Source organism: Pezoporus occidentalis, unplaced genomic scaffold (assembly GCF_034315485.1).
Source record: "Pezoporus occidentalis ecotype Australia unplaced genomic scaffold, CSIRO_AGI_Poc_V1 ctg238, whole genome shotgun sequence".
In the NCBI taxonomy this organism is placed as follows: domain Eukaryota; kingdom Metazoa; phylum Chordata; class Aves; order Psittaciformes; family Psittacidae; genus Pezoporus; species Pezoporus occidentalis.
The window spans coordinates 216,673-235,412 of NW_026914264.1; the positions used below are offsets into that span (position 1 = coordinate 216,673).

Consider the following 18,740-nt stretch of genomic DNA (forward strand, 5'->3'; position numbering starts at 1 on the left):
TTTGATTTATTTTCTAGGAAAAATTTCACACAAATGAAGAGGGTTTGGCAGTTTTTGAGCTTGCAAAAGACTAGCAGCAGGCAGAGGCTGTGTAACACAGGTAAGGCTGCTTTTGCTTCACTGAAGCCCATACTTTGCGAACAGCTGGTCCAGAAAAAGGTGTAGCAGCTGTATCAAAGAAATTACGAAGACTTTCTGTGTTCAGACCAAGCAAGCCTGGACTTCTCCTGTGGGAGCCTTTCCCATATGAAGGGACCGACACTGCCTGGTCTGGACATGGACCCTAAGCACCAGCTCTGGACTCCAGGTAGGTAATAATGTTCTACTGTTAAGATACAATAATCAGAACTAGTTCTGATGTTCACTCCTGGTACTTTCTGCAGCTCAGCACCTCTTGGCCTGTTTACCTGTATCAGTTTGTGCAACAGGCAAGGTAGAAATCTACTGATGTATTTACCTCTTCAGTGTCATCAGCTGCTTGCTTTGACAAAGAAGCTATGTGGAAAGGATCCAGACACTGTGCAGAGTGAGGAAAACTACCCTGGATTCATTATGTCCCAGTCATGATGGGACAAGAAAAGATTCCAAAGAATTCAGAATAAATCTAATTTTCATGACACAGCCAAGAATTCAGTCAAGTGAACACCTTCTGGGCAAAAGCCACCCATTTGACAACAGTACAGTTATAATCTAGACACATCTACTACCAGCAGGAAGATATGCCACTAAGATGGTGCAATAAAGTAAGCAACAAAACAGGTTTTCTAATTGGGAAAAGCACTTTGAATAGGCTGCTTTAAAACCTGTTTGTAACCAGTTTGGCTGTCTCCTGAAATTCCTACCCCACCTACTTATCTCTTCGTTCACTTTTTTTGCAATTTCAAACATTCTGAAGTTGTATCCAAAAGGAAGAACTTCCCAAGTATAACACTGTAGAGAAGGGCCACAAAAAAATGTTGTACCATACCATCCTTTGGGAGTGCCACTGACATCCAGGTGAGGTTGGCAGATAAACAGCTCCCAGTCTAGATCACGCCAAGCTAGCAATCACATGCCTTGTGCTTTCACATCCTGAGTCCATGTTTATGTTTGTTTTTCAAGTGATTCTGTCCCATCAGTGTAAGGAAAAGGTTAGTTTCTTTTCCCCATCTTCCTTTCTCTTATTCCACTTCCCTCTGCTCTGGAGAGGCATGCTGGCCTCCCAGGGCCTGATCACATACTGACGAACAACTTCCAGAAATACCTGTTTATTTCTGCCCACAGCATTTTTAGAGACCTCTCAGAAAGGCACCCAGAAGACAATGGAATCAAAACATCTGGGTCAATATAAAAGGTGAGTAGAACAAAGAGCCTGCAAGGTCCCAGCTCACCTAGCGGGACACAGGGAGGGAGGAACAAATCTCCCTGCTCATCCAGTTCTACAGGCCACATCAGCTTGCCAGGCTCTCCATCCATGACAAAGCCACGAGGCTTCCTAACATCACCACTGCCACCTTGGCTCTCTAACTGAAGGAGCCAAAACTTCCAAAGAAAACGCTGCTTCACAGGACAGCTGACAGTGATGTGGAAGAGGTTCAAGCAGATAAAAGTAGGTCTGTCCTGTCCAAGTATGGTAGGACAAACTGTCACCAACTCCCTGGGGATGGTAGCTGCAGCAGCAAACAGCAACACCAACACTCACAGGATACCTGCGTTGAAGCTGCCACCCTCTACTAGCATACATAAAAAAAGGCATTTTTAAAATTGACTTCCCAAGACATGCAGAAAGGAGCTCCCATTTCTTCAGGTGATAACACTGCTGACTGAATCACTCAGTGCACATTTGAACTCCTTAACAAGTGACCATGCCCTTCGCGGTGCTATTCAGACTGGTGTGTGGCTACAATCACCTGCCTAGCAAGCCCAGCTGTAGCCCTGGTTACATCAAAGCGCCTCTCACTGACCTCTAGGAACCCGCAAGTTAGGCTCTGGGTTAGAATAAAACTCTCACTGCAATTCTTATCAACAGCATTTATGTAAAAGACATTGGAATTAGCAAGACAGCTCCAGCCTCAGTCTGATGCTAATTGTGTGCTTCAGTCACACTGGGATAACAATCAGGGAGAACAGATAATAGGTCTTGCATCCACGTGGTAGCAAGTAAATACAGCAGTAAGCAAGAACAGAACTATCTCATGATTAAACACACTGATAGGAGAAACTGAAAGCCACACATGGCTTCCAACACTCAGAAATAATTTAAAGCTTGCAGAAGACATTGTGATTATGAAATTGAATTTAGGCAAGTCTAGCCTAACCTGAGTGTCAGAGGACCTGACAACTAAAATGATCTAGATCATTATATACAATCCACATCATGAAGTCCAGATTTAAAGTCACTGTTTTGTCATTAACGCCATGCTTAAAGTCTCCCACTGCATTGTGCCTGAAGGAGAACCCTAGTCAAAGAATTTTCAAGGGCTAAGAAATACTAGCCTATAACCATATACACAGTGAGAGCTGGGTACTTAAATTCTTCAGCTATTTGTAATAATCCCATCTTGTGACAGTAGTATCTGTGAATGAGGATGACAGCACACCATTGCACCTACTTCATAACTAAGTCCCAGCACAGAATGCTTGGGCATTAAGTTACACTGTGGTTTATTATTATTCCCCCTAAAGCCATGTATCACTCAATTCAGCTTAACACAAGAGCTCCAGAATACTCCTGGCAAAGCAAACACCCTTAACACCTTTGCACTGAAGAAAAAAAAACATAAATCAAGTCCTGTTAGCTGTTACACTGTTATTGTACTACCTCCCACTTGAACAGTGGCCACAAGGTATCTTCTTTCTTCATGTCAAGAAGAAAATACAGTCATGCTAAGAGAGTTTAAGTCACTAAATTGGGCTGAATTCCTGCAGTGCGCTTGCACTGAGAGTTTGCAAGCAGCAAAGCTGTCAATTCCTGTAAAACTTGTCCCCATCACTGAACAAGCAGCAAGAGCACTTCAGGCCTTCTGCCCTGGCTTTTCTGCTTGGCTTTTTCTGTGCAGCTCCTGGTATTAAAAACAAAAAAGGTAAGAAAAATGCAAGAACTGCCTCAGAATCAAGTGTTCTCAGTATATCTCTCAGCACAAACAAATGTGGCAAAGGCATCTAGAAGGGCTTTCTGGGGCCTCCATGCTTCTGCCCTCATTGAATTTTGCATAGAAAAAAGCAAAGCTTGACAGGCAGTGCCTCCGAGCCGCTTGCTCTGATCATGTAGGTGCGCAGTGTTCAGCAGAACACAAGTCACATTTAAGGAAAGAACCAGGTCCTGTTGGATGGAAGACCCCACAGGCACATCATGCTTCAGCTCCTGTTCTGTCGCTCTTTCTCATGCTTGCTCTTCTTTCCCCATGCCAAAGAAATCTGCCCAAGGATGGAGTGCAAGTATGGAGCCTATTTAAAACACTCCAACAATTACACATTAAACACACACCGAGGGCATGAGGTAACTTCATAAGAATATTTTCTAGTATTCCTGAAGCAATAGTGATTTTCTAGTTTAAAATAGCTCTGAGGAAGTTAAGCAGCTATTGAAGTCTGTACAGCTAAAAATGCGAAAACTGAGCCAGCATCCCTATGCACTGATGTGATGAGAGCCCCAGTACAGGGTACATATTACTACTAGCATCCACCGCCCTAGACTTGTGTTAGACCATTTTACCTGTGTAATAAAATATATTTTATTTAAATGGGATAAGTCACTGAATGAGTACTAAGGGGACATACCTATTTTTATTTAAAGAAAAAGAACAATTGATGCATGTACTGTATTCAGTCTTTTAAAATTTTTATTCACTCCTCAAGAGTCAATAAGTTATATAAATCATAGTAGTTTTCATTTCCTTACTGAAGTAGTCAACAAGATCTTTACTTAATTTATGCTGAGTCGGCAGCACATTAGATCTTTAGAAAGAGTGTGTTGGGGTTTGGTTTTCCAGAGGTTCTTCTTAAAAACACTACCTCTCTGCATGAGTTTCCATGAAACCTCTTTTTAATTGCTAGCACAGCACTGCAGTTCCCCAGGAGGTTCCAATACAGCCACTCCAGGTGTCGAGTCACTTGGCCTTATGCAGGTCCATTCCCACCTGGAGAACCAGCCCCAAGGCCAGCAGCGTGGCGACCACACACCACAGCCACCCAAACCCTTCCACCTTGCCACTGCTCTTGGAAGGAAGTCACAGATTGCACTGGAGCTCCCTGCTGAAGGTAGGGGCAATGATTCCATTTGACAGGTATTAAACCAAATACTTTTGTATTTAATTAACAGTTCCAGAAGGTTAAAACTGTAGATGAACACACAGAACTTCTGTCAATGACAATGAACTGAGGCAGTAACATTGTCATCCCCATGCTTTAAACAGCATCTAAAGCAACTTCTAAGCAAGTATAATTTGGGATACTCTTGTAGAACTTAAGCAGTGATTTCTGTTTGCTTTACCTAGTAGGAAGGGTTTTCAAACACTTTAGTAACTTATAACGAGTCCCACAGTTGTCATTTTCCCATCTGCTGCTCATAAGCAGATGTTCTGCGTTGTAATAATAGATTCCCCCCCCCCCCATTAACAATGCAACCTAGTTTTCATGGTAACACACAAAATTATTCTAGTCTTGTTCCTCTTCCTCCACATCCTCATCTTCATCCCCTTGATCTCCAGACTCAATATCGTCTTCATCTTCAACCTGAAATTAAGGAAGACCTGTTGTGAGCAGGAACATCCCTTGCCCCAAGCACAGCAAATGCTAAGGGAGCAAAAACAAGCTTCAAGCTAATGTAAAGTTCTCATGGAGTATCAATTACTGCTTAATAAAAACAACTGTCATCTTGTCAAATCAACTGCCCATAAGGCTCCCCAAAACTGCCCTGACAGTTCACAGTGCTGCTTAAAAATCAGACTGAAGTTATCTAGTTATCGCTTGTATTATCTGTGGAACGCTCCTTAGGATTGTATCACAGCCATCATCTGCTTTTGAGTTAGCAGCCAGGATGAGCTGCAGCAAGGCATCATTCCAGACATACATGTGAAAAGTAGTTTTCCTCACAGGAGTTTGGCAGGTACCTCTCAAGATCCCTAACCTGAGAACCCAGTGGACCTGTTGTTTTGCTTACCGGTACACCAAGATCTTTCAATTTGATCTTCAGTGCAGATAGTTTCTGGTCCTGGTCAGCCAAAAGGACGAGAAGATCATCTTGTTCTTTCTTTGATTCTGCAACTTCTTGCTGCAGTTTAATTTTCTCATCTTGCAAAATAGCAACTGTACTGCTGGATGAATCCAGGTGCTGTTTTAGTGATTCTTTTTCCTCAGAAAGGGCTTTGACTTCACTCTAGAAGAGGAAAAATCCCCCACCAAGTTACACCATAAGCATAGGAACAGCTGAAGCCTTGCTTCCTACAAACATATTCCATATGTTATTTATAACAGCTCCAACTCCAGCAAGTGCCTGTGGCCTTGCTCCCACACACTTCCTTACCCAAACTCCCCTTATTACCAACTAGGAGTAAGGGTAGGTGGAAGTCTTAGCAGTGGTCACCTTCCCCCAGCTACACTGGGCTGTCCTTGTCAGAATAAAGCTATCTCCTAGACTGTCACTGCCAGCTCTTTCAAGGCAGACAAAGCCTGCATTTCCCAAGTGAAAAAGAAAGGAGATGCATCCAGCTCCCCATGGCCTGAAACACGCAAGATGTTCACGAAACAAACCCTTCCACTCAAAGACTCTCCTATCATAGAAGTTCTCCAAATGAAGGCTGAGTATCAAATGACTTGGTTTAGTGTTCGCCTGCTACCAACCTTCAATTCTTTGATTTGTTGCTCAAGTTGTCCCTCCAATTCAGAACTCTTTGCTACTATTGCACCACTGTCTCCTAACACAGGGTCTGCAGTTGTGTTCTGTGGACACAAAATTCAACAGAAGAGCACTGAATGCCTCACAGAGAAAGACAGCAAGCCAAGAAGTTATACAGTCAGCTAGAGAATTTACAGGCATATTTTCTTCTTACAGTGTAGCCAAGGTGTGGTAGTTACAAACATCCTGTGCTGCAAGGCATCAGAAAAGAGGTCTGTGCTTCCTGGAGTCCCAGTAAACACATAGTCACATGCACACAAAGAAGAAAATAAGGAGCAAGCCTTATTTCATATAAGTTGCTCTCTAAAGAGACAGGTTTTTTTCTGGGCAGACCCTATTTATTACAGGCCTTCACTCAGATGCTTTTTAAGTGCCAAAGATTTTATTAGGCTAAATAGCCACAGCTTTGTATGTGACTACTAAAAATAGCAATAGTTCAGTCTCAGCCAGCTCTACCCAAATTCCAAAAAGTGGCAGCTGTCTTTGAGCTACAACTACCCTATGGCAGGAATTCCAGACAACTGCTTCTCCAGTGATGCCCTGTTTAAGCCAAAGCTCTAGGCAAGGTCTGGAGGGTGACAGTGAGCTGCTCAGGCAGCAGGGAGCACCCAAGAGGCCCCTGTCTCACAGGCGCACATGGCCAACACGTGCATTTTAGATCACAGCTGCTGAGCCTTGTGGCAATGCAGGTTTTAAAAGCCTTCCTCTCAGCTGATCTATTAAATTGAACACTCAATATTTTCCCCACACAAGTGCTCAAATTTCATATTTGGTGCACAGAACAGACCAGCCAGAGTAATAGAATCACAGACTGGTTTGGGTTGGAAAGGACCTTAAGATCATCTAGTTCCAAACCCTTGCCATGGGCAGGGACACCTCACACCAGACCATGACGCCCAAGGCTCTGTACAACCTGGTCTTGAACACTGTCAGAGATAGAGAAGCAGCACGAGTTGAAGTGAGTGCATCTTCCACTGAGCAGATACCCTGTTCTCATTACAGCAGAGCTGTCAAGCAGGGCACACCACAGCTACCCTTGTTCTAGATCAGATTATTTGGCTATTCTGTACGGTTTTATGGTCTCATCTTTTCAATGCACAGCTAAAAAAAAGAAAAAAAAAACTCTTGAGGCATTTGGAGGCTGCACAGATGCACTTACCAACTGCTATTCAACCATACCATCAACTTCCAAATTCGTATCCTCAATTGTTTGCAAGAGTAATGATCCCTCTAACATCCATGGTATCATGCATCTTGAGTTGTGCCTCAAGAAACTATTTCCTTTGATTAGGGTGAGAGCTTAAATAAAGTGCTAAATAGTTGCCATTCCTTTGTTTAAAAAATACCAAGGACCAGTGGCCTCATGGAGCACTAACTGGACTGCAAGTCCCCTCTTCCCTCATGAAGGACCTGTCTAGGGAACATGTTACTTCATTTACAACACTCTGGGAATCACTTGCTGATGTGTATTCTTAAAACAAGGTTGGGTTAGGACAAGGGCTACAGACAGCATGCAGGAAAGCAAAGTCTCCAAATTTAGCCCCCAAAAGAGAAAATAAGTAACTTGGTCGCTGGTACCATTAGTTGTAGCTTTTGATTCTCTATCAGAAGCTGAGAGATTTCTGCAGACTGTAGTTGTAGCTGACTCCTGAGCATTTCTAACTCCTTTGGGAAACAAAGACAAAGCCATACTTTTAAGTTAATTCGCTAAAACAAGATAATTATTCACAATACATTCTTGTTCAGTTAAATGTTACCAAACTGTTTCACACTAGCATATGCGAGAGAAAAGCTGCAACCATTTCTCTGGAAGACCAAACCAGTCCCACCATTTTCCATCCCACTCTTAGGAACTCTTTTCTATGGCATGCCCAACCAAGGCACCTGTGTGAGCCTCAGTCATGTTTCACACCACTAGCACTCCCATTAACCTCCTCCACTCATTACTGTTCTTGGTGCAGAAACCCATTATGACTAGTTCTCTAATCAGAGAAACTCTGCTAGGTATTTATGAGCAACAGCTCCCATAAATTACTCAATGTGCACTTGTACAAGACTTACTCCATGTTGTACATTTAATACCTGGAATCTTTCATATCGGTATTCAAAGATACACTTTTGCAATGAATAAACTGATTTTGCACCTCTGAAGCAACAGTTTGTCTTCTGCTGCCTCAAACTTGCTTAGCAGAAAAAAAGTTTCACTTTAGATACATAATCTTGATGCTCCAAAATGCGTAGCGTCATCCCATGATGATACACCATCAAAAACTTCAACATGCTCAGGGATCAGTGCTCTTCCCTGCAGTGTGACAAAGCTCCCTGCCCGTCCCGAGCTGCCACTGCTGACGACAGCTTTGCTGAAATACCCGAACTTCACCTTTTGTAGTTCGTTATTGTGCTCCAAGCCACCAGATCTGCTGTTCTGTGAAGACAGCTCTGTTGTTCCTACTTCCAACTGCGAAGACTTCTGTAATAGCAACAGGAACATCAGCCATAGAAGTAGACAGCATAAATACAGTCAATTTGCTAGAACCCAGAGCAAATTCTATGCTTGTATGATCCAAGTTTCCAACATAAAAGGTTAAGAAATGCACAAAGCTCTCTGATTACATAAGAGCAGCTGAGCAGTCCTCTCTAAGGTGGATACAAAATCATCTTTCACCAACCCAAATGCAGAAGACAAGTACAAAATAAAAGCAGCATCCATCATCTGCATTTTGGCAAGCAGGCCACCATAAATACAATTTAGATGCTTAGTGGGGGTAACGCCTAAGAGGCACCTACCATTTTTTCCCCACCCAAAACACCCTAAAACTCCTGATTCTACAGTATAGCAGGTCACCCACACAAATTACTTTTGGAAACAATGGGAAGCAGGAAAGGCTTTGCTCAAGCCATTCCCCATCCCATTTCCTATTATCAGCATGCAATCAGTTATGATACTTTGACTGCCATCATAATGAGGACTTAGCTTAAGGCAGATGACATTCGAAAACATCATTTGGAAGCTGCAGCAAGTTCTGCAGACAGCACTTACCAATTTTTCGATCAGAAAATCCTTTTCCGTTATCTGCCCTTGAAGCAGCTCATGCTTATTTTTCCATTCTTCCAACTCCTCTTTTAGTTTACTCACTTCTTCCATCTGAATGCCATTCATCTGAAATGTATCCCCATGGGAATTGTGATGTTGAGTGTCCTTTCCTGAAAGACAGTATTTATTAAACCAAGGTCACAAACACCAATGCCATTTTGAAGTTAGCTTCAAACACACCAATTCAAGTATTTATTGCCCATCACACAAGGCAACACAAGCGATTCCAACTCAAGAACCAGAGCACAGTACTTAGGAATTCTCTATCAAAAACAAATAAAGAGCTCTAATTTGTCATTCCTTCAAGCATGTATCTGTGGCTGCACCAGCATGCTGCTTCAGTTGTTCAGTTCATCCAAAGTAACATCATAGACAAATCATCCTACAGAGGAAGGATGACTGTGTCCTTATATATTTTTAATAGTAAATAATTGTGAAGGCGGAATTAGTTTTGGAAATCATCACATCCAGTTTATCAGGCATCTTGACCTTGGAATAACTTGAATATACTGTCCTGATTCAGACACTTGGTTAGCAATCTCTCCAGTGACGGTGATAAGCCTCATCTTGCACATCTACCGTACAGTTCTTCCTCAAGTCATTATTTTCATCCACAGACCTGAGTTCCAAGACTTAAGCACAAAGCAAGAACAAATTTTACTTCATGCACATTTTCAAGCTGTCCTGTCTGATTTCACTGCTTTAATTCTTTAACTTTAAAGGCACTTAAAGCAAAACCTAGTATTTTTAGATAACAAAGCAAATCTAATACTTCAATAAAATTGCTTGAAATGCCCAACAACAGTCTGAAACCTGTATTTAATCTCTGTGGGAAGTTTTTCATACGCTGCAGAACATACAACAGCATGTCTGAAGTGATAGACGGTATTTTTTATTACTCTGAGCCTACCTAGCTGCACTTTAAGGAGATTATATTGGTCCTTATGCTGTTGGATCTGTGACACTTGCTGGGTAACTGTTGCTTGGAGCTGTTCATTTTGAGACATTAAAGTAGTAATCCGTTGTTTTAGTTCTTCAAGCTCCTGGTCCTGTGAAAGACAAAAAACAAAGCACTGAAGAACAGTAACACTTCTGAAGACGATACAGTCAGGAAGTCAAGACAGAAAAACCTCAATTACAGCATGACACACTACTGCTAGTGATGCTGTCCATGCTACCTGTATCTGGTGAGCAGGAAAGCCTCATGCAAACCTAGACAGCTATTCCAAGGAAAAAAGCCTGGCAAAGACAGGAGAAGCCAACAACACCAGACCAATGCATTAATGCATTCCAAGTCTTCTGGAGGAAACCTCCAGCAGACCCATACCAGAGACAGCACAAGAATAAGAAGGAAATCTATGAAGTCTGGTGACTGTAGTTGTTCACCACACCAAAGCCTGCATGCATTTGGGGCCTGCAAGAGTCTTCCAGGAAGTTGCAGGAACTGCTGTCACAGCAAGTTCAGGAAAACCTCACCAGCAGTTCAAAAGTGCCCCTTAAATCCACATGTTCCACTGTGCCCTCTGTCCATTCCAGATCCCCGAACTCAACACAATTGCTTCAGTCCCCAGTAACTATTACATTAATTAGCTTTGCTCTTTTACTTCTCCCTCTAAGCTGTTGCAACTAAACAAGCAAACTCCCATTGGAAAAAACAATTAGGAGTGCAACCACAGCAGGTATACACAAAACTTCACTAACTCTTATTCTTCATTCAGCCACACTTCATCTGTCCTCTTCTCAAAAGTGAGAGCCCAGAACTAAGAGTTGCATCTCTCTGTGATGGGCTGCAAGTTCTCGAATTATTCATTTGAGAAGACTTAAACACAGGAAAGAGCAGATATATCCCAGGAAAATGCTTTATCTTACCCAGTATTCTAAACATTGGTATTTCATTTGAACCAGAACTTGGTTTAAGTATTTGTAGAAGTGTTTCTGCAGTGCTAGTTTACTGGTTACTTCATTTGGAACAGTGGGTATCAAACTGCACTGGCACCTCTGAAAGCCAAACCAACCAATCCCTGGAGGGACATGTACAGCATAACTCCCTCTCACCTGCTCTCTGATGACTTTTTTGTATTGAGTCACAATGTTGTCATGCTGTTCCAATGTCTTCTTGACCTCCTCCTCCTTTTTATCTTCCTCACTGGACTTGTAAATAGCTTTACTTATGACACCTGTTAAAAACAATTCACATCCTTTTTCTCCTCACAGTCCAACCCAGTTTAGCTGAGTTCAGTTTCTGAGTTTAGAAACTAAACCTGCACTTTAAATACAAAGAGGTTTAGGGAAACAGCCATCTTTTATAGTGAGGTTTGCTGGCTCACTGCTTTACAGAGATTCAGAAAAGAAAATGGGTGTTTGGAGTCCTCCTTATCACAAAAGGTGGGGTTTAATTGTTCCGGCTCCACCACAGCTGCTGCCCAAGTGCTTATGCAGTTAAGTGAAAGACCTGGGGCTGCCAGGGCAACATGCAGATGAAATGCAATTGGGCAAAACCATCTTCACTGTTTCTGCTTCTTTTTTTCCTTTTGTAGACTGATTTGAGTTGGGCAGTATTAAAAACCAGGACATCAGTTACACTTTAAGAATGATGACAACCAGTCTATTTAGCAAAGGACAGAAAACACTAAACAAAGTGCTTATCATTTTTGAACAGGCCAGGAAATACAGAATTCATCATTTTTCTTCATGAATCAGATAAAAACAGCCAGTATCTAGATTGCTTACTTCTACAAAAGGAGCACCTATGCCCATCATGTGCTCAATGCTTGGTCTCTGTATGAGCACAGGTAAATACATGTCCTGGCCACAGTATGAGAACTCAAAGGATGTAATAATAATCCTTTCACCTAAAAATTAAAACTTAACCAATTTGTACAAGCCCCGATTATGGGCTTGTACCAGGAGTTAATACTTAAACTGTGAAATTACTTACAGCTATTACAGTAACATTTTTTTCAGAATACTCCATTTTAGTATTATCACACTACTTTTAAGACTTACATTCAGCACATTTGGTAGTTCAGGCATCAGCTTGTCACAAAAACAACAGAAGCAAGCACATCATCTCACCTTCCAATTCCTTCACAAGCTTGGTAAATTCATGATCAAACATCATGTGCTCTGGGCTGGAAAAACCAGGCTGGGGTTTCTGAGCAGCTCTGGAATAAAGTTCATGTTTGCTAATGAAGCCAAGCTTCTCAATGAAGTTCTCCCTGCCAATCCTCTTCTCAATCAGTTGCTTCAGCTTCTCTCTGAAAGGAAAAGAGAAATCAATCACAGTGCAACAACTGAAAAGTGAACCCATCCTTCCCTTGGTGGTTTTTACAGCTCTTGAGTATCCGTCTCAAGTCTGAGCCACAGCAGATGCTGCATTCATAATGCCATTTTTCAATGACCACTAGCATCTGTTCCCAGAACAGGCACACACAGGTTCAGAGGACCTATACAAAACACCTACCTGCTTTGCTTAGCTAGAGGTGGGTCAGTTGTTGTGCTTCCCATAAGGAACATACACAGAAAACATGCAATCAAATCTACGCTGCACCGCTCAGTTAATCCACCACCTGCCATTCACTGAATCTTTCCCTACAGTCCTCTTCTCTTTACAGCATACTTACTTCCTATAATTTTCAAGGGAATTGTCATTGTAGTAGATGGAAATGCCAAGCAAAAGTGCACAAAGGCCTTGGACGAGTTGCTCCTCTTCTCCCAGGTTTTCAGCTATCTGCCCTGTGAGCTGGACTCTTGTTAAGGATATTGGAGATACTTCATAAGCACCATACATGTAACTTAATATTCTGTGTATAGATTCCCAGTTAAAATTCTTTGCAGAGATAAACCCAAGCTTGATTAGGAAGCAGGCAAAAGAGCTGAAGAAAGCCTTGCAAAGCTAGCTCCTGTCATGGAGGACTTGGGCAGTCAGTGGTTTTCCTGACATTTCTTCTCTAACTGTCTGCTCAAAGAGATCAAGTTGTTCCAAAACAGGCTTGCTGTTTAGATAAGGTGACAACTTCAGCCTGATGTACTTTAGCCAGATTTCTTCCTGAAAAGCAAGCAGAGAAATACGCTTCACCAGAAATAGGAAGCATTCTTCCTACCTCCTGGCATAAGTCACCCTGAAAATAGCAGTGGGCTTGTTGCAATCTAAAAGCTACATTTGCCTGGCAAAACACAAAGCAAGCAGGTCAAGGATACAAAAGGTATATTGGCTGGATTGTGAAGGAAGTGGGTGACAGCAATGGAGCAGTTGCTGAGCCAAGTGCAAAGTAACATCAGAAGTCCAACCCTGGTCTGGACTTTGCTGCCCTGAAAGAATAAACCCCCCCCCATCATTAACTTTCCACAGTGGAGGACTGAAATACCAAAAAAAGCCTGTACTGCTTCAGAACTCACCCATTCACCATTGTAAAAACCATGTCCTTCAAAATACCCGTTTGTTAGTTATACTGAACGCAGCTTTAGTGCTTTGGTGAAACAAATATTAAACCATTTGTATCTGTTTTCAGAGCAAATCAGCAAGCAACACAGATGTGAAATATGGCTCAGTGCAAATTAGCACCAGTATAAAAGTCATAACAAATTAGTTCTGCATTTATAATCCACACCAAGGTAACATGGAGAAATACAGAGACACCACCCTGTAAAGGAGCAAGGTGTAAATTAAGTCAGGTAAGGATTCCCTATAAGAAGGCATGCATCACTAAGACTTCCCCTGCTGACTACAAATGCTATGTGTTCCTAATGTTATTTCGTAAGTCAAGAAAGATACTGCTATAGTGGCTTTTGGTCCAGACAGTATGCACATTAAGCCAGCAAGAGGAATGCTAACTGTACTTTAGCTTTTTTAGTTTTCATCTGCCAATTCCCTGTTTTCTCGCTTTTGTGTCCCGTCCCCGTCCCCCCCCCCCCGCCTTGTCTTTGCTGCAGGTACTGTGGACATAGCAGCATTGAGGCAGACATACCTCTCTTCCAACAGTCAGCATTTAGAAGGCAACCAAGAAACATGTTCCCTGCATGGAAAATAGAACTTCACACACACACCTAATAAACTGGGCAAAGTAACTGGAAACTGAAGTCAAGGCTCAAAGGGACGATGATTCACACAACTGTGGGATGGCTTCAGTGGGGGCAAGCAGAGCAGGCACAGGGATCAAGGAAAAGAAATGGCCATCAAAAACAAAGAGCCTGTGCTTGAAACACTGAATTTCCGTCCTTGCCTCTGATATACTCTATGCTTTAGGGCTGAAGGCAGTGTTGGTTTTAACTTCAACTAAGCATTTAAAACAAAATAAAAGCCCCCAAGGTCTTTGGGCCAGTCAATGGGCCAGTCTGCCCATTGAAACAGCTGGTAAGCAGCAGTCTGGCAAGAAGCTCTTCTGCAGCTCCCAGCTGCTGACTGCAAGACAGACTGGAACTGAATCCAGCAGCTCTGACAGAAGATACCAAGCTACAGAGCTCTGAAGAGACTGCTTTCAAGGACTTCCTTCTGAGGTACTGTGATTTGGTGTAGTACATCTCCATCATTAAGATGAAATGATCTCCTTAAAGGAGGAGAATGGATATTACAGATACCAAAACTGTGGCAGTCACCCCTAATGCTGCACGCATAGGAAAGTCAGCATCTGGTCATTTTTCATGATTATCACTATCATTACTTCCTGAGACCCAAGTGAACAACATCAGAGCAGTAGAGATCACAGCCATCACCACCAACTGCACAGCACCTGACTGTTGTGTTTCATGGTGAGTACTTCATGCCCTACCAGCAATTCTTGTTTAGTTTTTGTTACAGGTTTGTCTGCAGCTTTGCTGTGACCCTGTCATGCTGTTGTAGTAACACAGAGATTATCTTGTTGCTGCTGCCCCTCTACCTGAAGGTCATGACTGGTTTCCACTGATCTAGACCTCACTGTGAGCTGTGTAGTCCCCACCAAACTATATGCTCCTCTGGCCCTCTCCTTTCCTCTGGAAAACACCACAGTGATATATTATGATATACTATGATAGCACCTACTGTGACAGATTACAGCTCTCCATGGCTGTTGTTCTGCAGTTCAGGGCTGGTAATGATATAACCCCACCCTGCAGGACAACTGATAACCAACTCAGCAGTGAGTTAAGTAACACAGCCTGAAAGTCAAACAACTCATGTCAGGCATCATTTGCTAGTAATGAGATCCTTGCTATTCACAACTAATAGCTCAAAGGTTATAATATCTGCTGGCAAGTACAACCTACAAAGTGCCCAGGAGGCAGGTTAAACGTGGTTTTTCTTTTAGCAGTCAGGAAATCAGCAGCACATTACCACTGCAGGTTGTACCAGCTGTTTGCTACAGGCCAGTCTAAAAAACCACCATTTCTAACAGTTTTACTTTTCCTTGCAAGAAAGCTCATCTGTTAGGTGATGAGATAGTGAATGAGTCTGCCCCACTGGAAAGAAAGCACCAGTGCTACCCAAGATCCTTATCCCATAGTTTTGTGAAGAGAATTCCCTGGAGACACAGAAAAGAGTCTGTTACGCTAGGGAAAAACCCAAACCCAACTGCAACACAAAGCTGTAAGTGGAAACACATCAAAAAGCAGTTAAAGAAAACCTCCCCAGCAAAACCAAAGGCAAGAGAAAAAGGCCTGCTTTTGGCAAGAAAATGCCTAAGCTGGGCCAAAATATACATACCCGTCTGTCGATCTTATCACCCTGCAAGTTACACACATATTACTTGAGAAGCTTCAAGTACAATACAGTTCAGAAACATCCTCCCCCCAAAGTTTCAGTCCCTTCCATCATGTAAGGCTAAAGAGCCACAGGCAGTTTTGCTGACTCAAATTTACCTCACACAAAAAAAGCCAGGAACAGGATAAAAAGGAGCACTGTCAGTTTTCAGGTCAAGCAGATGAAAAAGTCACACAAACAAACTCAGAATTCCAGCATTGTGCTGGAATTATCATCAATTGCAGGGAAGTCTAATAGCTGCCAGAATTATCCAGCTCCTCATTATTGCAATCATTCAGAGGAAAGTATCCAGAATAGAAGCAGATGCCCCAGGGAAGCATGGGCTCACAGGTGAGCTTCACTTGTTCAACATTGGCAAAGCTAACAAAAAAGCTTTCAAGTTTTTAGCAGCAAAACCAACCCCAACCAACATGTGAGAGCCTGGTATTTTCAAGACATTCCCGGTTAACAGTTACAGGTTAAATACTAAGCAGGAACCCTTTCAGCAACACAATGCCACTGGGGATCCTGCCAGTTTGCCTCTTCTTTTAAACCAAGTTTAATACTAAATACTTCAGAACCCTCTACTTAAGAGTAGGCAACACCAAGGATCGACCGTTGATGAAAAAGTAAGATGTGCTTCTTTTCTGTTCCCCCTAGAGCACAGGGGTGTTTAAGCAAAGCTTAAAATGATCTGGAAAAGACAGAGAACCCTCCTTCTCCTTAAGCTAGATGACTAGATGGCTGTCTAGATGACTAGTCTAAGACTAGGTGACCTTTGAAAGTCCCTTCCAACCCATACTCTTCTATGATTCTATGCCTTCCTGTGATGCTCCTGCACAAGTGCAGCATTCCTCCTGGATACCTGGAGCCTTAACCCGGTACTGTACCTGTGAGAGGATGTTGGTGCATTGCTGCAGCAGCGACACGGGTGGATTGCCGATGCTGGTGGCGAGCTGAACCCTAAGGAGCTGTTCTTTCAGAGTGGCATTCTCCTGCAACGCATGGGCCAAGGCCACAGCAGCACACCAGTTAGAGAGGGAGTCCGTGGAAAAGAGGCCCCCACAAAGCAGCTGACCAGCTGAGACTGAGTTACCTGTAGCTACCAGAATGATCAAGAAGTACAAGTGAGATTAAAACAAGCCACAAAAATAGGCAAAATATTTAAGACATCAGCATACAGTTAAAATGCAGAAAAAATTGAACTAGTCAAGTTTGAGAGAAAACATAAGCCAAGAATGAATGCCAAAGATGGACTCTTCATCAGGGACTGAAGCAACAGGACAAGGAGTAAAGGATTTAAACTTGAACAGGGGAAGTTCAGATTAGATCTTAAGGAAGAAGTTCTTTACTGTGAGGGTGTTGAGGCACTGGAACAGGATGCCCAGAGAAGCGGTAAATGCTCCATCCCTGGCAGTGTTCAAGGCCAGGTTGGACAGAGCCTTGGGTGACGTCACCTAGTGTAAGGCATCCCTTGCCAAGGCAAGGAGTTGGGACTGGATCATCTTAAGGTCCTTTCCAACCCAAACCATTCTGTGATCTTGCCCAGATCAGACACTCAATGGCAAGTAAATTATTTTGCACAAGACATCAGCTGATGCATTAAACATTGGTGGCAGTTAACTTGTTGCAGAGATGCTAACTCTGCATACCATCAATAGTAGATGGCAGAAGTGTTGACACGATTTCTCCTTGGCCTTTTTGGTTTTTGTAGAGAAAGCACTGGAAACAATAGAGAACAGCACAACGTAGCACAAAAGGCTGACGTTCATTCACCATGGACATCAGAAGTACTACAATCGCGGGCCTGTTGGGAAAGATAAAAAACATTAGGGTACAGCTGCAAATGGAGAAAACCACAGGCAGACAATCTGTAGTGTATTCTACAGGTAAGGAAAGAGACTTTTGCCCATTCCATATATTACAACTGGAGTAAACCCCTTGATTTTAATACCCAGGTTTTTCAGGTCATTAAAACACACAACAGTATTCTTTACACATGACTGCAAAGAGCTATCATTCCTCCACGGTGTCTCCATTGCCCATCAAGTCCCCTGCTGCTCCCTGCAAGCTTCAATAATAACACAGAAGATGCCTCATGAGGCCACTAGCAGCTTGTAATACAGAATGCTGCCCCTCTACCTTCACCCTCCTATTCAGTGTTGAGATTAAGATCTCCTTAAGCTAACATTTGCTGTTCCCCAGTCTGAGTAAATAGCAATTACCTGCCTGTTTTCCTGGCCTCTAACTCCTTTTGTAGGCTGTCCTCTGACCGACAGTTCATTCCTATCTAGGAATTTTCTCAGCTACTGCTCACTCATTTTTCAGGTGTCACATAACAAAATCAGTTCTAGGTCTTATCTCTGTAAAACACACCTGACACCTTCATGCTCTAATACATCAACGTGAACTCAATTCTACTGCTCTGTATCACAATTTAAACAGTCCCTCAGATCAGGCTGCCATGGCCCATACCAACACAGCATTACCTAACACAGTTAAACACTTTCCTTCCTCTACCTTGGTGGATTAGAAGGTGCATTTACAGAGGCAAAGTAGTCTTGATTCATCTGGCATCCTCGAATGACCTCTGATACAGTGTTTATGGTCTACAGAAAGGGCAGAGAAAAAAATAAGACAGTTAAATGTGAGCCATAATCTACTACCTAGGTCACTCACTCAAAATTATTCAAGGTTACCCTGACAGCTCAGTATCACAGTACACATATTCAGCATATTCACTAAAACCATTTCAAATCAAATCCAAACAACTAACAGCTGTGAAGCATGCTGAGGGAAAGATCAAGGGACAGAAAGCTCTGACAGATCTGTCACACCCAGTTACCTCCAACTTTATTTGCTACCTCAGACCAGGTTTGCTATGACAGCCAGTTAAAGTAGACATTTTAAAGAATTTGAAAGATGAAACCTTCTAAAAGGTGAAAAGAACTGGAATGAAGGCCACACCAAAGGAATCAGTCTACCCTCAATCATGGAATGGCTAAGGTTGGAAAGAACCTTAAGATCATCTAGTTCAAACTCCCTGCCTTGGGCAG

The 18,740-nt window shown here is 42.6% G+C and overlaps 1 protein-coding gene across 7 annotated transcripts in view; it reads right to left on the reverse strand.

Annotated features, from left to right (window-relative positions):
* Positions 1-3,799: 3,799 nt before the first annotated feature.
* The window catches only part of USO1 (USO1 vesicle transport factor), a 30,301-nt gene continuing 15,360 nt past the window's right edge, over positions 3,800-18,740 (reverse strand). For 4 of the 7 annotated variants that reach the window (XM_062622014.1, XM_062622013.1, XM_062622020.1 and 1 more), the window contains 15 exons: positions 18,205-18,293; positions 17,337-17,491; positions 16,575-16,786; positions 15,649-15,669; positions 13,170-13,280; positions 12,593-12,711; positions 12,045-12,226; positions 11,025-11,146; positions 9,880-10,018; positions 8,916-9,079; positions 8,256-8,345; positions 7,454-7,540; positions 5,821-5,919; positions 5,141-5,356; positions 3,800-4,713 (listed from right to left, as the gene is read on the reverse strand). In XM_062622014.1, coding sequence (XP_062477998.1) covers positions 4,636-4,713; positions 5,141-5,356; positions 5,821-5,919; positions 7,454-7,540; positions 8,256-8,345; positions 8,916-9,079; positions 9,880-10,018; positions 11,025-11,146; positions 12,045-12,226; positions 12,593-12,711; positions 13,170-13,280; positions 15,649-15,669; positions 16,575-16,786; positions 17,337-17,491; positions 18,205-18,293 — 1,884 coding nt within the window. In that variant the 3' untranslated portion in view covers positions 3,800-4,635. The remainder of the gene's footprint in view (positions 4,714-5,140; positions 5,357-5,820; positions 5,920-7,453; positions 7,541-8,255; positions 8,346-8,915; positions 9,080-9,879; positions 10,019-11,024; positions 11,147-12,044; positions 12,227-12,592; positions 12,712-13,169; positions 13,281-15,648; positions 15,670-16,574; positions 16,787-17,336; positions 17,492-18,204; positions 18,294-18,740) is intronic. The other 3 variants (XM_062622017.1, XM_062622016.1, XM_062622018.1) reach the window with 2 other exon arrangements.